This window comes from Carettochelys insculpta, chromosome 7 (genome assembly GCF_033958435.1).
Source record: "Carettochelys insculpta isolate YL-2023 chromosome 7, ASM3395843v1, whole genome shotgun sequence".
Taxonomy (NCBI): domain Eukaryota; kingdom Metazoa; phylum Chordata; order Testudines; family Carettochelyidae; genus Carettochelys; species Carettochelys insculpta.
In genome coordinates this window covers 72,123,395-72,142,234 of record NC_134143.1, presented here as the reverse complement: position 1 = coordinate 72,142,234, position 18,840 = coordinate 72,123,395, and the positions used below count along the sequence as shown (strand labels likewise).

Here is an 18,840-nt window from a genome sequence, read left to right as displayed (position 1 = left end):
CAGGGCTTCAGAAGATGACTGTTTGGTGACCGGGAGATGGAAGTGCTAAGGCAATGTGGCAGATGCTGCCACAGGCCTTATTCTACTCAGGCTGAAGTCAGCGTGTTTTTCCACTGATGTCAATGTGCTCCACAGTGACTGCCAATGGCCCTGACCATGGGTGACTCCATCACAACCAAGCCAGCTGTAGGCTACCTGGTCTTTAGCCATGTGTCCAGGCAGACGGCCTGTCCAGTAGCTGCCGTGCAGCTTGCTGAAGGAGGACCACACGCAGCTCTGATGATGGAGCTGGCCACAGAGCTAAGCACCTGTGTGACCACCATCAGGCGGACTTGAGCCTGGGAGCCTTTGGAGCTTATGCAGGAGTCTCTGCCACATGAGCTAAATGCCACCGCAGGCTGTGTAGGAGACTCATTCTTCCTCTCTGTAAGTGGTCTTGGTGCCACTACACAAGACAGTGAACCAGTGGGTTACACTTGCAAGAGAGAGCGAGCTTAGCAGCAGCAAAAGGCAGCAGCTGACAACAAGAGCACAGCCATCTTCTCCAAGGAGTTGCCTCAGGCAACGGCCCAGCACAATGGATGGACTTTGTATTGGACCAGTTATCAGGAGTATCATGAATGATATCCCAAAAACTTTCCTTGAGAAGTCTGAAGACTCCCTTTCATCCTGCTCCACCTACCAGGAAGCCACTACTATTCAGAAAGCGATTCTCTCAGGGATCTCATACAATGGGTGCAGGAAGTCTATCGATACTCAGAGCTGGGGTTCTCCACCACAGAACTGGATTTGTCTCTCAAGTCGTGTCTACACATGCACGCTACTTCGAAGTAGCGGCACTAACTTCGAAATAGCGCCCGTCGCGGCTACACGCGTCGGGCGCTATTTCGAAGTTAACTTCGGCGTTAGGCGGCGAGACGTCGAAGTCGCTAACCCCATGAGGGGATCGGAATAGCGCCCTACTTCGACGTTCAACGTCGAAGTAGGGACCGTGTAGACGATCCGCGTCCCACAACGTCGAAATTGCCGGGTCCTCCATGGCGGCCATCAGCTGGGGGGTTGAGAGATGCTCTCTCTCCAGCCCCTGCGGGGCTCTATGGTCACCGTGGGCAGCAGCCCTTAGCCCAGGGCTTCTGGCTGCTGCTGCGGCAGCTGGGGATCCATGCTGCAGGCACAGGGTCTGCAACCAGTTGTCAGCTCTGTGTATCTTGTGTTGTTTAGTGCAGCTGTGTCTGGGAGGGGCCCTTTAAGGGAGCGGCTGGCTGTTGAGTCCGCCCTGTGACCCTGTCTGCAGCTGTGCCTGGCACCCTTATTTCGATGTGTGCTACTTTGGCATGTAGACGTTCCCTCGCAGCGCCTATTTCGATGTGGTGCCGCGCAACGTCGAAGTTGAACATCGATGTTGCCAGCCCTGGAGGACGTGTAGACGTTATTCATCGAAATAGCCTATTTCGATGTTGGCTTCACGTGTAGACGTAGCCTCAGAGAGCAGTGAGAAGCAGCCCAAGGCAGAGGGATGAGCAAGCTGACTGGACTAGAGACAGCAAACAATACAGAGGCAGGGGCCATTTTCACTCCTCCAGGAATGTTGCTTCAGCACTTATCCAGTGACGGTGAGTTCTGGCACACGGGACAGGCCCTCTGTACCTGATTCGAGAGGGACGAGAGGGACGCAGGCTGTTTGTATCACTGTCCTGTTCATGATAAGCAGAGCAAACACTGCTGCCTTGGGAAGGGACAGAGGTTTTTTTTTTGGTTTATTGGGTTTTTTTTCTTTGCTAAGCAACCGTACATTTTTACTGAGCAACTGTGGGCACACATCCTGACTAAATGAATGGCCTAAAATGTGAAACATGACAGTGTCTCGTCTTGAAAAGAAAAAAAAAATCAAATCAAATCAAATGGGAATTACATGCAGAAGATTTCCCCTGCATTAGTGCAGAGATGGGTAGAGTTAAAAAAAAAAAAAGCCAGGTGGTTCTGTAACTAAAATCTGTCAAGCTTCATTTTCTAGTTCTCTTTCCTCTAGGGTTGTCTTTGTATTATTGGTTATTTAATCTTGGGCACTGAAGATGGAGCACGAACTGTGGGAATGTGTCCACACCACCAGTCATGTTGATCCCCTTCTCATGTTCACATCTCTGCCTTCCCTGCCCCCGATCAGGGTGACTGCTGCTGGGATGGGAATCGCAGGTTTGTTGGTCCTCAGTTGCTTTGGTGGGCACAAGCAGAAGAAACTACAGCAATTTGGGGTTCTAGACCACCCCACCTGGAGCGTTCTATGGCCCCGTATCTGCACTGTGAAGCTGTAACCCACACACTAGATGTGGTTAACTGTCCCATGTAGCGGTACTGAGACCACTTAACAGAGAAAGAAGAAGTGTCCTCGACAGCCTAAGCTGAGAGCCAGTTGGCCTTTAGCTCAAGCTGTAGTGGTGCCTGCACTAAGCTCCCCAGGTCACAGGTTTGAGTCTGCCTGTGGGCAGTTATGAAGCCTTCCACAACAGGGCCCTGCCCTGCCCTGCTCTGGCAGACACAGGGGCACTTGCACCAGAGTGGTTTAATGGGCTGGGAGGGGACTGACCAGTGTGTCTCTTGGGGAAGACTAGGCTCTGGGGACCACTGCTCTCCATCTCAGGCAACTAAGCTCCCTCTGAGCTGTACTGCCATGCTGCTGCCTATTAAGCCCCAGACAGGGGCTCATGGCTGCCAGGGAAAAAGGCCTCTTCCTAAACTATGGAACAGCTGCAGTCAAGTGGGGCCTTTCTCCCCACCTACCCCAGGGCTGAACGGCTGTGGTGGGGAATGTCCCAGGGTGGAGCTGGCCCCCAACTTACCACAGCTGAAGGAGAGGTGTCCCTTCCCTGGCCCTCATCCAGCCCAGTCTGGATGTGAGTGGGCCCCTCCCTGGCCAGCCCCAACTGGAGCTGCTGCAGCCTTGAAGAGTTGCTTCTCATCTGTCCCTGAGCTTCGGATGTGGGGGAGGGCTGAGGATAATCCTCTCTCCCTGGGGCAAATGGCACCCCCTCCAAAGCCCTCAGACCCAGCCACAACCTACAGCCCACACCCCCATCTGGAGCACTGACTCCCTGAGCCCTCTCCAACCCTGTATCCCAGGCCCCATATAGATCCTGCACCTCCAGCCAGATCCTTTGCCCCACGCCCCAGCCTGGAGCCCCCTCCCACACTCTTAACACCTCGGCTCATCCCTGCTACACATTGTCCCTGTGCGGAGTGAATATAGTGATATGCAGTAACATGGACATGATGTGTCCCACATCACCTCCATATTGGTGTATGTAACAAAATTCATTCCACGCACGGACATCAGAAATCAGAGGGCATGCTGTCAGGCAGGCTGATGTCTGCCCAAGAAGAGGGAGAATTCATCCTATACCCAGACCCCAGAGCAGAAGCTTTAAAAGTAAAGACAAATGGAATTGTCCAGCATTCTTACCCTTTCAGGCTGAAGGCAGAATTCTTCTCTTCTCTTCCTCAACTAACATCATAGATGCCATCATGTGCCAACAATGCCCACACACCATGTATATAGGACAGATTGCAAACACTCTTCACCAAAGAATCAATGGACACAAAAATAGGCATCAAAAAACTCCGAACACACAAACCTGTCAGCCAGCACTTTAATGGAGTGGGCCATTCCGTTAATGACCCGAAAGCGTGTGTTTTACTGAAAAGGAACTTTAACAACCGTCTACAGAGGGAATGCTCAGAACTGTCATTTATATTCAAATTTTCCACAAAAGATGTGGTTTGAACCAGAACAGCAATTACCTGGTCCATTATAAGGACTCTTGTACATACTTTGTTATATCTAACACTTAACTTCCCCCACCCGACAGCCCCCTCCTGTTGCCCCTCTGCTTTTCTGATTTGCCCACCTTGATAACAATTTTTCTGATTTGTCAACCTTGATGATAATTTTTGGACCTCTGTGCTTTATATGTTGAGTCTGTTCTGGTAGGGCTATGATCTGAAGAAGTGGGTCTGTCCCATGAAAGTTTACCACCTAATACATTATTTTGTTCAAGTGCTACATGACTGCTTTTTTGTTTTGATAGCGTGCAAACGAACACAGCTATCTCTCTGTCACTGGCAGCCTCTGGTTATCCTTGTGTAATTACCTACAGGCAGGCTTGACCCTGGGATCTCTTGAGTTTCGTGCAGGCACCTGTACAGCTTGAGCTCTTTCTCGGTGATGTGGGCTAGGTACCATGACATGGGACAGTTAACCACACATAGGTGTGTGGGTTACACTTGTGTCACATTTTCAAGCTTTTCTTCACACCTATGAAATGCAGAAACTTAATATACAATGAAAGCTGAACTCTCCATCTCAGGCTATGACTCCTGGGCCTTCACCACAGTATTGTGGCACTGGGACAAAGGGAGGATCTGCCATTGAGCAGTTAGCTTCAGCCATTGTTTGTTACACAGCAATCTAATTTTATTGGTGAAGCAGAACAAGAGAGCCAGCAATGCGCCATGTAGCAGTTCAAGTCTAGGAGTCTTGCAGCTGAGCACAGTAGCACTCCAGGAGAACGGGAGAAGCCCTAAGACAGCAAGTTGAAGGCCAGTGCTAAAGGGACAACCGTGTTTCCTTCACAGACAGATTCCACTGAAGCTTCCAAACCAATCTGAATTGGCCCAGGAGGACCAGGATGGTGGGTAGAGCCCAAGGCAGCACCCTGACAATGGGGACAGGCTGGTGGAAGGTAGATGCTATAGTCAATTGGAGCCTAGGTACCTGTGGGGCTCAATGCAATCACCTTGCTCACCTTGCCCTGAGGCTAGGCCTGAAATCAACAGTTTGGTAACAATCAGCACAGCACGTGCTCCACTGGGACCATGTGCAAGATGGTGTTAATAAACTCAGTCAAACTCAGTGGAGAAAATTCTGGGAGGACATCATCTTCTTCAGCAAACAAGCGGGACATTGGACAGTCTGTGTAGGGCTCTACCAACTTCACAGTCCGTTTTGGTCAATTTCGTGGTCACAGGATTTAAAAAAATCCTAAATGTCATGAGTTCAGCTATTTCTGTCTATAATTTCACAATGTTGTAATTGTAGGGTCCCGACCAACATTATTTCTAATTTTGTCCATGTGTGGAATACATTTTATTGTGTGCACCCAGGCATGTGCTGATGTGCAGCAACAGTAGAAACACCTGTTAGAACAGCTGTGGGCACTCTGCTAATCAGCTGAGTGGCATTTGAACCTCTCCTGGGTGGCCGCCCAAGCACTCGGCTGACAGGGAACACGGGTTCTGACCCAAAAAGAAATTGTGCGTGCGTCACAAGGTTAGTGTAGGGAGGGCTGTGGTGTGCTATCCTTTTTTCTGTTTGGCCGCTGGACTGATGGCAGGAACTGCCTCCAGAGCTGAGCCACTGGAGAGTGGTGGCTGCTAGCTTGAAGCACACCTCTGAAGGCAGAGGCACCTCCTGCAGCAGTGCAGAAGTAAGCATGGTATAGCATTAAGAATCAGAGGGATAGTCATGTTAGTCTGTATCCTCAAAGACAAGGAGGAGTCTTGTGGCACCTTAAAGACTAAGACTTATTTGGGGATAAGCTTTCATGAGCAAAAAACCACTCCATCAGACACATCTGATAAAGCGCATCTTACTGCTCATGAAAGTTTATTCCCTAATAAATCTGTTGCTATTTAAGGTGCCACAGGACTTCTGGTTTTTATGGCCTGGTAATGCCACCCCTGCTCCTGAGCTGCTGGTTGCGGGGCACTACCTTCAGAGATGTGCTCCTGGCCATCAGCTGCTGCTCTGTGAGCCCCCAGCTCGGAAGGTAGTGCAGAAGTGAGGGCAGTAATCCTGCTACCCCTCACTAAAATAACGTTACAGGGGTAGCCGGGTTAGTCTGTAGCCTCACAAAAAAAGCAATCCTGGTGCACCTTATATAGTAGTAGGCATCCTTCAGTCTGCATAGACTATGGATCGCGCCCTTTATAGTTTCAATTGAGGACTTCATTTACAGCATCTGTTGTGACTATGAAGACGCACACGAGAGTGACAGTCCTTGCTGCATCTCTTGCAGATGTAGTGGGTGTCTGGCAAGTCCTTATTGTGCTTTCTGTGCGCTCGCTTCACCTCTGCTAGTTGTCTGATCCTCAACTCGCCCTTCTGAAGGCCCTTGTGTAACCCCTGCCTCCATCTGCTGCGGTCGTCTGCTAGATCTTCCCAGCTGTCCAGCTTGCTGTCTACCTCTCTGAGGTGCACCTTAGAGACTAGCAATTTCATGTATTTGTTTTATTTGTATGAATGTTATTTATATTTATTGGTCATCGTTATCTGATTAGTTTTATTACTTATTTATTTATTACAATAACCTTGTGACCCTGGGGAGGAGCGGCAGCCAGGCATGGAGGGGACAGGGCACCAGGGGAGGGAGGAGCAGGGCCATGCTCTGGCGATCTTCCTTCCAACCCGCCCCGCCCCCGCAGACTCTTCCTGCGCCTTCCGCCACGCTCAATATGGCGGCCCACGCGGAAAATGCCATTCCCGAGCCGCACTCAAGATGGCGGCTCCATGAGTAGCCCTCCGCTGTGGGAGGGGCTGTCACAAGCGGAAGCGGCGTGAGCCAATGACGGACCTATAGGGGCGGGGGCGGCCCAATGAGAGAGCCAAGTGGGCGGGGCAGTAACCGGGGTGCCGCGCCGCGCCGCTCCGCTCCCGTCCTGTCCCGGGCCGGGCCGCGCTGGGGTTAGGCAGGCGGGGAGCGGGGGGTGGGGGGATGGAGAGCAGGCTCCTCGGCGCCATGGCCCTGCTGCTCTTCCAGGCCCTGCCCGAAGGATTGCCGGCCAGCGTGGAGCCCGCCCAGGTAGCGCCGGGGGGCTGGGCTGGGGGAGGTCTCTGGGCCTGAGGGGGCCGGGACAGGCGTGGGGGGGGGGGCAAGTGTCGGGGGGACAAGCCTTTGAAGGGGAGTTGGCCTCAGGGGTGTGACTGGGGGGGCAGGGGGTGATCTAGGTGCTGCTCTCCGGGCTGGGGCTGGGGCTGGCCCCCCCAGGTTATCCCCCCCCACACACTTAGTGGTCCCGCCCCCTCCAGCCCTGGGCTGGGGATTTAATCAGGGTTCCTCCTTTCGCCCTCCGGTCCGGGCTGTTATATTCCCTTCAGACGCGGCCTAACCCACAGTGAAGGTTTCTTCCCTTCTTCCGAGCTCCCCAGGAGCAAGGGAGGGATCTGCCTCGTCCCTCCTTCCCTTCCCAGGTTTAATCGACTCTTCTAGCCACTGTGTCTTTTCTCTCCCCATAGCTTTGTCAGTCCTAGTCCTTTGCCCCCTCCCATTCCTACTGTGTGGTGGTGTGTGAAGGACCTTTGATTAAAAATACCTACCAGCCAAACCTGTAAATAAATTCAGTAGATTACTAGGCTAGAGTCCAGAAGACGTTATTACAATCCTGTATTCTGACTTCCCATGTAACCCAGCCCATGGACTGTCACCCAGAGAATGTTGTCAAGTTCAAAACATAATGGTTCAGAAAGACTATTGGTCTTTACTGATGGTTAATGATCCTCCTGATTTTATGTATTTGCCAAGGTAGCTAAAATGTTGCTTGGCTGAGTGGGAGGAAGGCTGCAGGTTTGATCGTCGACTATCTAGACAATTCTTTTAAATATTTTCAAGTGCAGTAAGCAGTGGACTCTTCTGTGCCTGTCTCTGACCAAAGGAAATGTATTGATCTGTGAAGTCTTTTGTGCCCTTTGATGTGGGGGCTAGTACAGAACTGTACCCTATTATGTATTCTCTCCTGTGTCTACAGTCTGGTTTTTCTGACCCAAGTGATTGTGCTTCTACTCCTTCCTTTAGGAAAGAATATACATGTTTCAACTTTTTGGAAACAGTATATCTCAGCAGTATGTTGTGGAGGGGGAAGTATTATTTCTCAAAACTTTTGACCTCTGTGTCCTCTAATATACAAAGATGCGGTTACTGATAAAAAGTGATTGAGTCCCTGCCTCAGGATATAATAGGTGCCCCAAAAAGAGAGAACTGGTGAGGGAGGTCATAGCATGTGGAATATTTGCATAATATTAGATTTCAGGGATGGTGTTTGGCCCTGCCAAGAGGGCAGGGGACTGGACTAGATGACCTCCCCAGGTCCCTTCCAGTTCTAGGAGATGTGTATCTCCAATTATATATTTTTTTTTTTTGAGTGCAGGGGGATAGCGCAGTGGTTTGAGCATTGGCCTGCTAAACCTGGGATTGTGAGCTCAATCCTTGAGGAGGCCATTTAAGGATTGGGGCAAATAGATGCAAGTTTTCTTCTATACTAGCTGTGTACACAATTTGTATGTCAAATCTTTAATATAAATACAACCACAAAATAGATCTGGTCGATTTCAGAGGTGGGGCTAGAGAAAAGAAGACAGTGGAACAGTGGGTGGACTGCTTTATGAAGTTCATGTATTTTGTGGTGAGGGCATGTTGTTGATAGTGCACGTTTTTTGGAGGAGGACAGAGGCAAGAAGATATTTTATAAGTTTCCTTTGTATAGTTTTAGTTATGTATGTACAATTTGCTTATATAGCTTACTTTATATGTTAGATTCACACTGGTACCTTCAAATACCTGTGTGTGTTCACTGCCTACTATGAGTTGTCAGCAGAAATATGAAATCTGGAAAATAAAAGTTAAAACAAAACTTTATCCATGTACATTGGCATCCATGCCAATGTATATCTGTGGTTCCGTCTGATCTTGTAAATAACATTGCGTGAAGCTAGGATGGGGAAGTACTTGTACTGGGAGACCTAAAGAATGTTGAGGTAATACAGGGAATGTATTGTGTAATACAGTAGGTGGAGCTCTTAGTGTTGAGCTGATACTGAACAGTGTTTCAGAGAGCAAGCTTTGTTGCCTGAGATACTGATTTTCAGAATAATAGTAGTTCAGGCTGCTTGTTGTCTTTAGCCAACATTTTCCTATTGTTACTCTTATTTTATTGCTCTATATGCTATCTGGAACAAATGTGCTTAACCAGTATCTGTCTCCTTGATCTTTCCTTGCAATTTCAACTGTTGGTAAACTGGAATTTAAATTTGGGGATTGTGTTAATAAATTAAGCATTAAAATGTTGAAATTATTTAAAAAAACTGCTACAAATCAATACATTCAGAGTTAAGGTTAAACTGAAAAGAAAATCAAACAATGAAGGTTGTTTGGGTCCTTTAACTATGCTCTGTCATGATACCAGAAAGGGAGTGGAGGGTGAAAAAATAAGTACAGTTGACCCCCAACTTACACGTAGGTTGCATTCCTGGGCAACCATGCTAAGTCAAATATCAAGCAAGTTGGGACTGGATGTGGAGGGGGGTGGTCCCTGCTGCCTTCTGTCCTCTGGTCCTGGCTACACCTTACTCCCATGAGCAGTGGGGAGCCAGGAACCAGATGGCAGCCTGGCTCCCCTCTGCTTGCGTGAGCTGGGAAACTGACCAGCGCTGCTACACTGGTCAGTTTCGAATGGTGGGAAGCCAGGCTCCCGCCTGGTTTCCCAGCTCCTGCAACTCATGATTTCGACTTGCATTATTGCAAGAAATGTGTAAATTAAAATTGAGTAAGTCGGGTGTCTGCTGTCTTTCTGAAAATTAACTTTGACAAATCTAGAAGCATAAACTCTAAAATGGATTAATCATAATTCTGCTGTGTTTATCATGTCACTGTAGGGCAGAATAAAAGTCTTGGAGTAGGGGTATTAGACTGTATCTGCAATAATTAGTGAGGAGTCCTGTAGCACCTTTAAAGACTAATGGATTTATTCAGGTATAAATTTTCCTGGGTAAAACTCACTTGTTTTTACCCATGATGGCTTATGCCCACATAAGTGTTAGTTTTTAAGGTGCCCCGGGACTCTTCATTTTCCATAAAGGTAGCTTGTGGGTCCTCTATCTGTACATGATAGTTCCATGCCTAGCATGTTGGGATTTCTTAACTTAAACTATATTCAGTGAAGTGTAGCTTATGCACATGTTTCAGTGAGGTATAATTAATATGAAAACTTTTGAAAAGTCCATGTTGTTCCACAATTAAGATAGAATCATAGAACACTAGAACTGGAAGGGACCTGAAGAGGTCATCGAATCCAGTTTCCTGCCCTCTTGGCAGGACCAAACAGTCTAGATCATCCCCGATAGGTGTCTAACATGTTCTTAAATATCTCAAGCAATGGAGATTCCACAACCTCCCTCAATAACTGATTCCAGTGTTTAACCACCCTGACAGGAAGATTTTCCCAATGTCTAATCTAAACTTCTGTTGCACAGTTTAAGTCCATTGCTCCTTTGCCTATCCTCAGAGGCCAAGGAAAAGGTTTTTTCTCTCTCCTCCTTGTAACCCTCTTTGAGGTACTTGAAAACAGCTGTCATGTTCCCTCTAAGTCTTTTTTTTTTTTTTTTTTAACGTAAACAAGCCCAGTTCTTTCAGTCTTCCCTCATAGCTCAGGTTCTCTAGACCTTTAATCATTCTTGTTGCTCTTCTCTGGACCCTTTCCAATTCCGCCACGCCTTTGTTGAAATGTGGTGCCCAGAACTGGACACAATACTCCAATTGAGGCCTAATGAGTGCTGAGTAGAGTGGAAGAATGACTTCTTGTGTCTTGCGTCCAACACCCCTGTTAATACATCCCAGCATCATATTTGCTTTTTTGGCAACAGCATCACACTGTTGATTCATATTTAGCTTGTTGTCCACTCTGATCCCTAAGTCCCTTTCTGCCGTATTCCTTTCTAGACAGTCACTTCCCATTCTGTATGTGTGAAACTGATTGTTTCTTCCTAAGTGGAACACTTTGCATTTGTCCTTATTTGTCCTGTTTACCCCAGACCATTTCTCCAATTTGTCCAGATCATTCTGAAGTATGAGCTTATCCTTCAAAGCAGTTGCAACCCCTCCCAGCTCGGTATCATCTGCAAACTTAATAAGCGTACTCTATGCTAATATCTAAATTGTTGATGAAGATATTGAAGAGAACTGGTCGCATAACAGATGCCTGCGGAACCCTACTTGCTATGCCTTCCAACGTGACAGGAAACCGTTAATAACTACTCTCAAAGAATGGTTATCCAGCCAGTTATACACCCACCTTATAGTGGATCCATCTAAGTTGTATTAGCTTAGTTTATTGATAAGAAGATTATGTGAGACTGTGTCAGATGCCTTACTAAAGTCTAGGTATACCACATCCACCACCACTCCCTTATCTACAACACTTGTTATCCTGTCCAAAAATGCTGTCAGATTGGTCTGGCATGATTTGTTCTTTACAAATTCATGCTGGCTGTTACCTATCACCTTATGTTCATCCAGATGTTTGCAGATGAATTCCTTAATTATTTGCTTCATTGTCTTTTCCACCACAGAAGTTAAACTGATTGGTCTGCAGTTTCCTGGGTTGTTCTTTTCTTTTCCTTTTTATAGATGGACACTATGTTTGCCCTTTTCCAATCTTCTATAATCTCTCTAGACTTCCATGACTTTGCAAACATGATAGCTAAAGGCTCAGAAACTTCCTCTGTCAGCTCCTTAAGATAATTTTGGGACACAACAGTCCAACAGTTTAAAGGGCATGTCTTTCACAGGTCTTCAGAGTGCTGTACACAGGACCATCGTGCAGGTGGGCTGTGGGCTGGTCCCTTCCATGTGGGTGGATCTCTGGTGCCAGGTTCCCAGTGTGTGTGTGTGTTGGGGGGGGGAGGTCCTGGGCTTTGTGGGGCAGAAGTGGCTCTGTGTACTGTCACACTTCCCCCAGCCCTCCCAGGGATGGTGGAATGGCTGCACAGGAAACTGCTGGCAGGAAGCTTTCAATGCTGTTCTCATTGGCCAGTATTGTGGCCAATGGTAGTAGCAGGGGCATTGTTGAGGAGACTGGAGCCAGGTAAGCATCCCCCACAATTCCCTTAATCCCAGATCCTGCACTCCTCAGTTGCCCCCTGCACCCTACCTCCCACCCACTCCCAGCCCCCTCCTACATGCTCCTACCTTCTAATATTACTTGTGGGTATTGTCATATCCTGTGAGAAACGTTAAGTTATGCTGACAAAAATGCTACTGTAGACATAGCCATAGACTTCAGAAGAACTTTGCTGGCCTAGCCACATTTATCCAATGAGTGAATATTGTATATCTTTTAAAGAGCATTGAGATCCTCCAGGATGAAATCTGTTATACAGTAAACCCTTGAGATACATGAATTCAGCATGTGTATATTTCATGTTTACACAAGAGGAGTGGTGGGGAGTACAGTGAAGGGGGTTGGGGGGCTGGAAGACCCTGTGGCTGGAGCAGAATCAGCTGCAGGGTCCCAGGCCAGGGAGACCCGCAGCCCTGCGGCTAGAGCTTCTTCCCCCCGGCTTCCCTCAGATACTCTTAGCCTGGTTCCTGGCTCCCCACTTGCGGGAACTGGGAAGCTGACCAGCCATGCAAGCGGTGGGGAGCCAGGAACCAAGTGGCAGCCCAGGCCCCACAAGTGGTGGGGAGCTGGGAACCAGGTTTCCCCCTGGTTCCCTACTCCTTGCCACTCTGGGAGCCAGGAAACTGACCAGACCTGGTGGGCTGGTCAATTTCCCAGCTCCTGCAAGCCCAGGGAAGCTGGTTCCCCTTGACTTGTGCGAAAATTCGAGTTACGTGGCGGTTGCAGGAGCACAACCCCACATAACTTGAAGGTTTACTGTATATAGTCATAGGCTATATTACACCTCCACCACGGTATCTTTTGAGACTGTCAGTTGTTGACTCATGATTTCTGCAGTTTTTGGCAGGAGACTGAGAGGATCTAAGTACAATCTGTACTTAACTCAAAATGAGAACCTGGAAGGAACTCTGCAAGTTGGATTAAGGATTCCATGTACTGTGATGGCTGCATCATAACTGAACTGCCTGAGCACCTGTGCATGGCATATTTTCCCATGAATTAAAACTTGTTTTAAACATGGCTATGAGCTCAGAAGCATGTATAGTATTACACTGTTTTCTTCACAGATATCTTTGGTGAGGAAATGTAAAATCTGGTGTGAAAAATCTAGGGTAAAGCCTTGGTGGGGAGGAGAACGGGAATAATTGTGACTACTTTTAACTTGGACTCGTAATTGTTTTTCTGAGAATCCACTATGATGATAATCCTTGATTAATTAAAAAAATATTTAAAATACAACCCAAAAATTTAAGTCTGTATATTTTAGTGGGACTGGTTATAAGTAACAGTGTTTGGCAGCCATAGTTTCATGTTCTTTGATCCTGGCCTCACATGCTAAGCAGGGTTGGGTCAGGTCAATACTTAAATCTCAATATCAACATCCATTATATGGGATTTTTTCCCTCCCTGAGTCTCTTCTGAGCCATTGGGTCAGTAGAGTCTGCTGGATATATGTATTATTCTGGCCAAATTATATCAAAGGATATGTATCTGGACTACTTAAAATACCCTCCCAAACTTTATTCTTCGCAAAATTCTTCTCTTCCTAAATATCCTTCTTTAATCTGTAGAAGTAGCTATGTTTCAGTGGTAGCTGAAATGTTTGTGTATGTTATATGTTATAGGTTATATTTCAATTTATTCAGAAACATTTTGATATCCTTTGTGGAACTATAACAGCAACGAAGGGTCCTGTGGCACCTTATAGACTCACAGAAAAGTTTTGAGCATGAGCTTTCGTGAGCACAGACTCACTTCATCAGATGCTGGTCTTGGAAATCTGCAGGGCCAGGTATAAATAAGCCAGAGCAAGGGTGGGGATAACAAGGTTAGCTCAGTCAGCAAGGGTGAGGCTTACTACCAGCAGTTGATCTGGAGATGTGAACACCAAGGGAGGGGAAGCTGCTTCTGTATTTAGCCAGCCATTCGCAGTCTTTGTTTAAGCCAGAGCTGAGGGCGTCAAATTTGCAGATGAATTGTAGCTCAGAAATTTCTCTTTGGAGTCTGGTCCTGAAATTTCTTTGCTGTAGGATAGCTACTTTTAAGTCTGCTACTGTGTGGCCTGGGAGATTGAAGTGCTCTCCTGCGGGTTTTTGTATATTGCCATTTCTGATGTCTGATTTGTGTGCGTTTATTCTTTTACGTAGAGACTGTCCAGTTTGTCCGATGTATATAGCAGAGGAGCATTGCTGGCACATGATGGCATAAATTATATTGGTAGATGTGCAGCTGAATGAACCTACGATGGTGTGTCTGATCTGGTTAGGTCCTGTAATGGTGTTGCTGGTGTAGATCTGTGGGCAGAGCTGGCAACGAGGTTTGTTGCATGGATGGGTCCCTGAGTTAGTGACTGTGGTCTGGTGTATAGTTGCTGGTTAGGATTTGCTTCAGGTTGGCAGGTTGTCTGTGGGCAAGGACTGGTCTGCCTCCAAGGCCTGTGAAAGTGGAACTAGGCATTAATATGTAAGGTAGCGTTATTATCCTTTTTCCTGTTTGTTAAATTAGACAAACAACTGAGTAAGATTAAGTAGTCAGTCAGATTTAACCATGGTAAAAATTTTAATGATAAGGTGTGCCATGATTTCATACTAGATCCAGTGTTGTCTAATTAAATTTGTGAGAGATCCGGAAATGGTGAGTAGTAAGGAAGCAAAAGGTGCAAATGAGATAAAGCTATTTAGGTTTGTTGGAACCAGACAGGACTGTGGGGAACTTGGAGAGATCTGAACAAGCTAGGTGAATAGGTAACAGGATGGCAAGCAAAGATCAGTGTCGATAAATGCAAATTAATGAACTGTGGAAGAAAACATTTAACTACTCAGACCTCTGAGTTCTACATTAACTGTATCCATGCATGAAAGGGAGCTGGTAGTCATTGTAGACAGTGCAATGAAAACCTTTGTTCAATATGCAGCTGTAGTTGAGAAAACAAACATGATGTTAAGATGAATAAGAAAAGGTCGGAAAAAATATTATCATGTCTATCCAGTACCTTTTTTGTTAAAAACGGCAGCTGTTACTCAGCTGGCTCCTCCACCCCCAGCCAATCCCATAGCTGGGGCTGCTGAGGTGCCAGTACTTAGTACTGGCAAATGCTGGCACCAAAAAAGAAAAAAAAAAGCACTGACTATTAATCAGTGAGCTCTCACCTGCAGTGTTGTGTACAGTACTGATTTATCCCTCTCGGAAAGCCTCCCACAGAATTAGTTGTGCAGCTCAGAGAATGGAGACAAGAACAATTAAGGGTATTGAAATCTGATGAGAAGAGAGACTGAAAAGACTGGATTTCTCTATTTTAAAAAGGTGACTGGGACTGGTATACCTTCTCCACACAGATTCAGTGGTGGTTTACTGGAGGCTGCAGGCTGAAAATGCCATGCCCCTCACCTCTGATAGTCTGCATGGCGACGATATAAAAAGGAAATGGCCCAGCTCAGCTTGGGCTGGCTGATGAAGAGAGTGAAAGCGTGCTGTGGGCTCCTGCCAGGGGGTTGCAGGAGCTACATATTGTTGAGGCTAAGCCAGAGTGGTTGATGCTGTAATACCTGTTGGTCCTGAGGGAGGAGAGTGAGTCGGAAAGCCGACACCCCAGGAGAACTGACAGAGCAGGAACCAAGAGTAAGCCTTGCTAGTCTATACACTATCAGAACAAAAAGCAGTCAAGTAGCACTTTAAAGACTAGCAAAATAGTTTATTAGGTGAGCTTTCATGGGACAGCTCACGAAAGCTCACCTAATAAACTATTTTGCTAGTCTTTAAAGTGCTACTTGACTGCTTTTTGTTTTGAGCAGGAACCAAGTGATGGGGAGCTACACAGAGAACATGACTCTTACTATGTGAAACCAAGCCCAACTGTGAACTACTGGTTTCCTTGGACATCATCAGCTTTGTTCCAGTTGTTTGGAACCCGCCAGTGTTCCAAGAGATCTGATCTCCTAGATCAGGTTGAGAGTTAGTGTGGGTTAGGCAGATTATACCAAATCTGCTACTTTTGGGTTCTTGCCTCTTCCTCAGAAGTATCTGGGTAGCAGCCACTGTTAAAGGACACTGAACTAGATGGATCTCAAATCTGAGTCAGTCTGGCAATAGCTAGGGATCCGGGAGTGTAACAGTTTAGTAAATATTTGAGGATAATGTCAGACAAAATTCTCCAGGTGGGAACCTCTTCAGAGGCAGGTACCATGTCTTACTATGTGTTTGGAAGGCATCTAGTGCTTTTTGGCTACTCATACATGTCTTCGTATCTGAATGGGAGACGTGGTTTGGGACAAATGTCTCAATCTATAGCAGAGGTGAGCAAACTTTGTCGGGCCCCGCTTTTCATCTGTGCAATCAGCAGGCGCCTCCCCAGCCTGTCCAATGTAACTCAAACTGATGGAAATTTCACTTATGTGCATATGAAAAGAGAACCCTTTTGGAATGTGTAAGAAAATAAGTGTGTAGAATATAACTACTTTATTAATTCGTATGTAAAAATAAATCTCTCTCCATTTTTAATGAGATGGATGAGCCTAAGACCCTGCAGCCGATGTGCTGTTCCTCCCTTACAAAATTGCCCCCCAGCCCCTTATTTTGCATACCCTGATTTGTATGATGAGTTCCTTTCATTTTGGATAGTAACAGAGAGGGAGCGGTGCTAGTCTATATACTAACAAAACAAACTGTGTCTGCAGATAACTTGGGGGGAGGAGGCCTGAGTTTATACAGTGCTGTCTTAAAACTACCTCTCCATTGTCATTTTGACTGTTTTTGAAGGTGAAGTCTCTTCTGATCTAAAGTTTAGATAAAGCAGCCTTTGAAGATATTTCCTCACCAGGGATTGCATTCCATTTATCAGAACTTTCTTGCATCTCTTCTGGTGTCCCGTTAGAGAAGGAAAAAACCTGAAGTTAACCTGTCCTGGTATCCCTAGCTTTGCTGTTAGCGGAAGAGTGTGATGTAGTGTTAGGCCGGGAGACTAGCAACCAGGAGTTTTGGATTCCGTTCCCAGTTTTGCCACTAACTTGTATGATGTCTTGAGGCAAGTCCTCTGACCTCTGGTGATCTTTCTCCATCTGCATACTGAAGATACTTGCCTCCCTCACCTCACAAGGATGAATGCAGGTCACTGGAGAGGTCCAAAGCTATTTTTAATTCCCATCATTCTCTCCACCTGAAAACTCTGTGGGCAGCTTTCACTTAATGGACCCAGGGAAGCTGAGGCGCTCCTTATCAAACATCAGCATGTTAAAACTTGACAAATGCAATACCAAACAAGTTTGTGTTTTTAGACTGGGGGAGGTAAGGGACACGTTTCGTGTGGGGTTGCTCTTTGCTGCCTTATCTCTTCTTTGTTGCCACATAGCTTTGGGCTGATAGTAGGCCGGTGTGGTAAGTGATTGCTTATCAAGATTTCAAGGCTGTGTTCCCTGAGTTAACAAATCGCAGCAAAAACTCACCTGTGTTCATTGGCCTGTAACAAAGCAGATGACACTTGCAGGAAGAATGATATGTAATGGGGACTTCTACATGCATAATACAAGTAACCTCTTCAAATAATCTTCCTACTGTGGACTTCAGTCACAAAACATTTAGAAGATGAGGAACGAAAACATTAATTGGTCTGTTTCCCTGTAAAACTTGGGTAAATACTATCAAAACAAAAAGCAGTCAAGTAGCACTTTAAAGACTTTTATTTTTCTAGTCATTAAAGTGCTACTTGACTGCTTTTTGTTTTGATAGTATAGAGACTAGCATGGCTCCCTCTCTGTTACTATTGGGTAAATACATATTCATAAAGTTTTTTGTATCTTCTCTGTGAAGTGTTTAGGACAGTTGGAAACTGGAAAGTAATACTAGTAGAAGTGTATTTAGAAAATGAATGTCACGCTTCAGAGCCTTCAAGGATCTTGCGACTGCTGATTATGCGCAGTGTCTTAATCATGAAGACAAATGCTAGGATGCATAATAATTTAAGTAATCCTTTTTGAAGAAGGGATGCTAACACCATTTACTGACTGTGAGTGGAATTTTCAAAAGCACCTAATTGTAAGTTTGCTGTTTTGGCCCCAGGGTATTAGAGACACAGCTGATTCAGGACACAAGGCTCATTTATTTTTCAGTGGAGGTTTAGGTGCTTTGAAAATTCCACCCTACTTATATACAGTATATTATATGCTATGTACAGGAATTAATGTGGATACCTCTGAGGTTGAATGCAAAGGCTCTGTCAAAGTGCACAGCAATACTTCACAGTGAGTTAGAACTGGGACGTTGCAGGGTCTGTTTAATGGGAAATTATAGTCCACCTCCCTAAATACACAGCTTAGAATATGGCAAAATGTTGGAATTTAACCCCCTTACATTTGAAAAATGTGTTCAGGTGTCTCTTAATGCTCAGGTGATTGATTATTAAGTACACAAAACAACTTCTATGACCTGTCTAACACTAGCCACATGTGGTCATTTAGCTGAGTGTGGCAAGTTGGCTTGAACAATTAACATATTTTTAGAATAATATGGCTAGTTTGTTATAGCAATGGCTAATGCTTTAGAACTGGTTGGACATCATGGTTCTGTGACAAAGCACCTCTGCATGCCGTGCTGTAGTATTGTTTCAGGGTGGCTTGAAAAGAAATGTAATAGAATAAGTGATAGAGCAGATTAAAGATAAAGTTTATCTATCATCAGTGAGTACAATGCCCTGATGCATTCTTTCTCAACTTCTTTGATACTGGGGCTGGCTTGCTGCCTTCCTATTCTGAGTCAGGGAGGTCTTGGGGACCGTTGCTGGTTTGAGAACTGGTAGTTAAGAAACACTGCCCTAAAGCATTGAAATGGATCAGGTTGTGGCCATAAAAAGAGAATGGTATAGTCAGAGTAGTGCAGTCTTGGGGGGGAAATTCATTTCAACAGGGG

General features: G+C 46.1%; 1 protein-coding gene across 1 annotated transcript in view; it reads left to right on the top strand.

Annotated features, from left to right (window-relative positions):
- Positions 1 to 6,754: 6,754 nt before the first annotated feature.
- Positions 6,755 to 18,840, top strand: part of WBP1L (WW domain binding protein 1 like) — a 97,524-nt gene continuing 85,438 nt past the window's right edge. Inside the window, exon 1 of the mRNA XM_074999247.1 lies at positions 6,755 to 6,854. Coding sequence (XP_074855348.1) covers positions 6,768 to 6,854 — 87 coding nt within the window. The 5' untranslated portion in view covers positions 6,755 to 6,767. The remainder of the gene's footprint in view (positions 6,855 to 18,840) is intronic.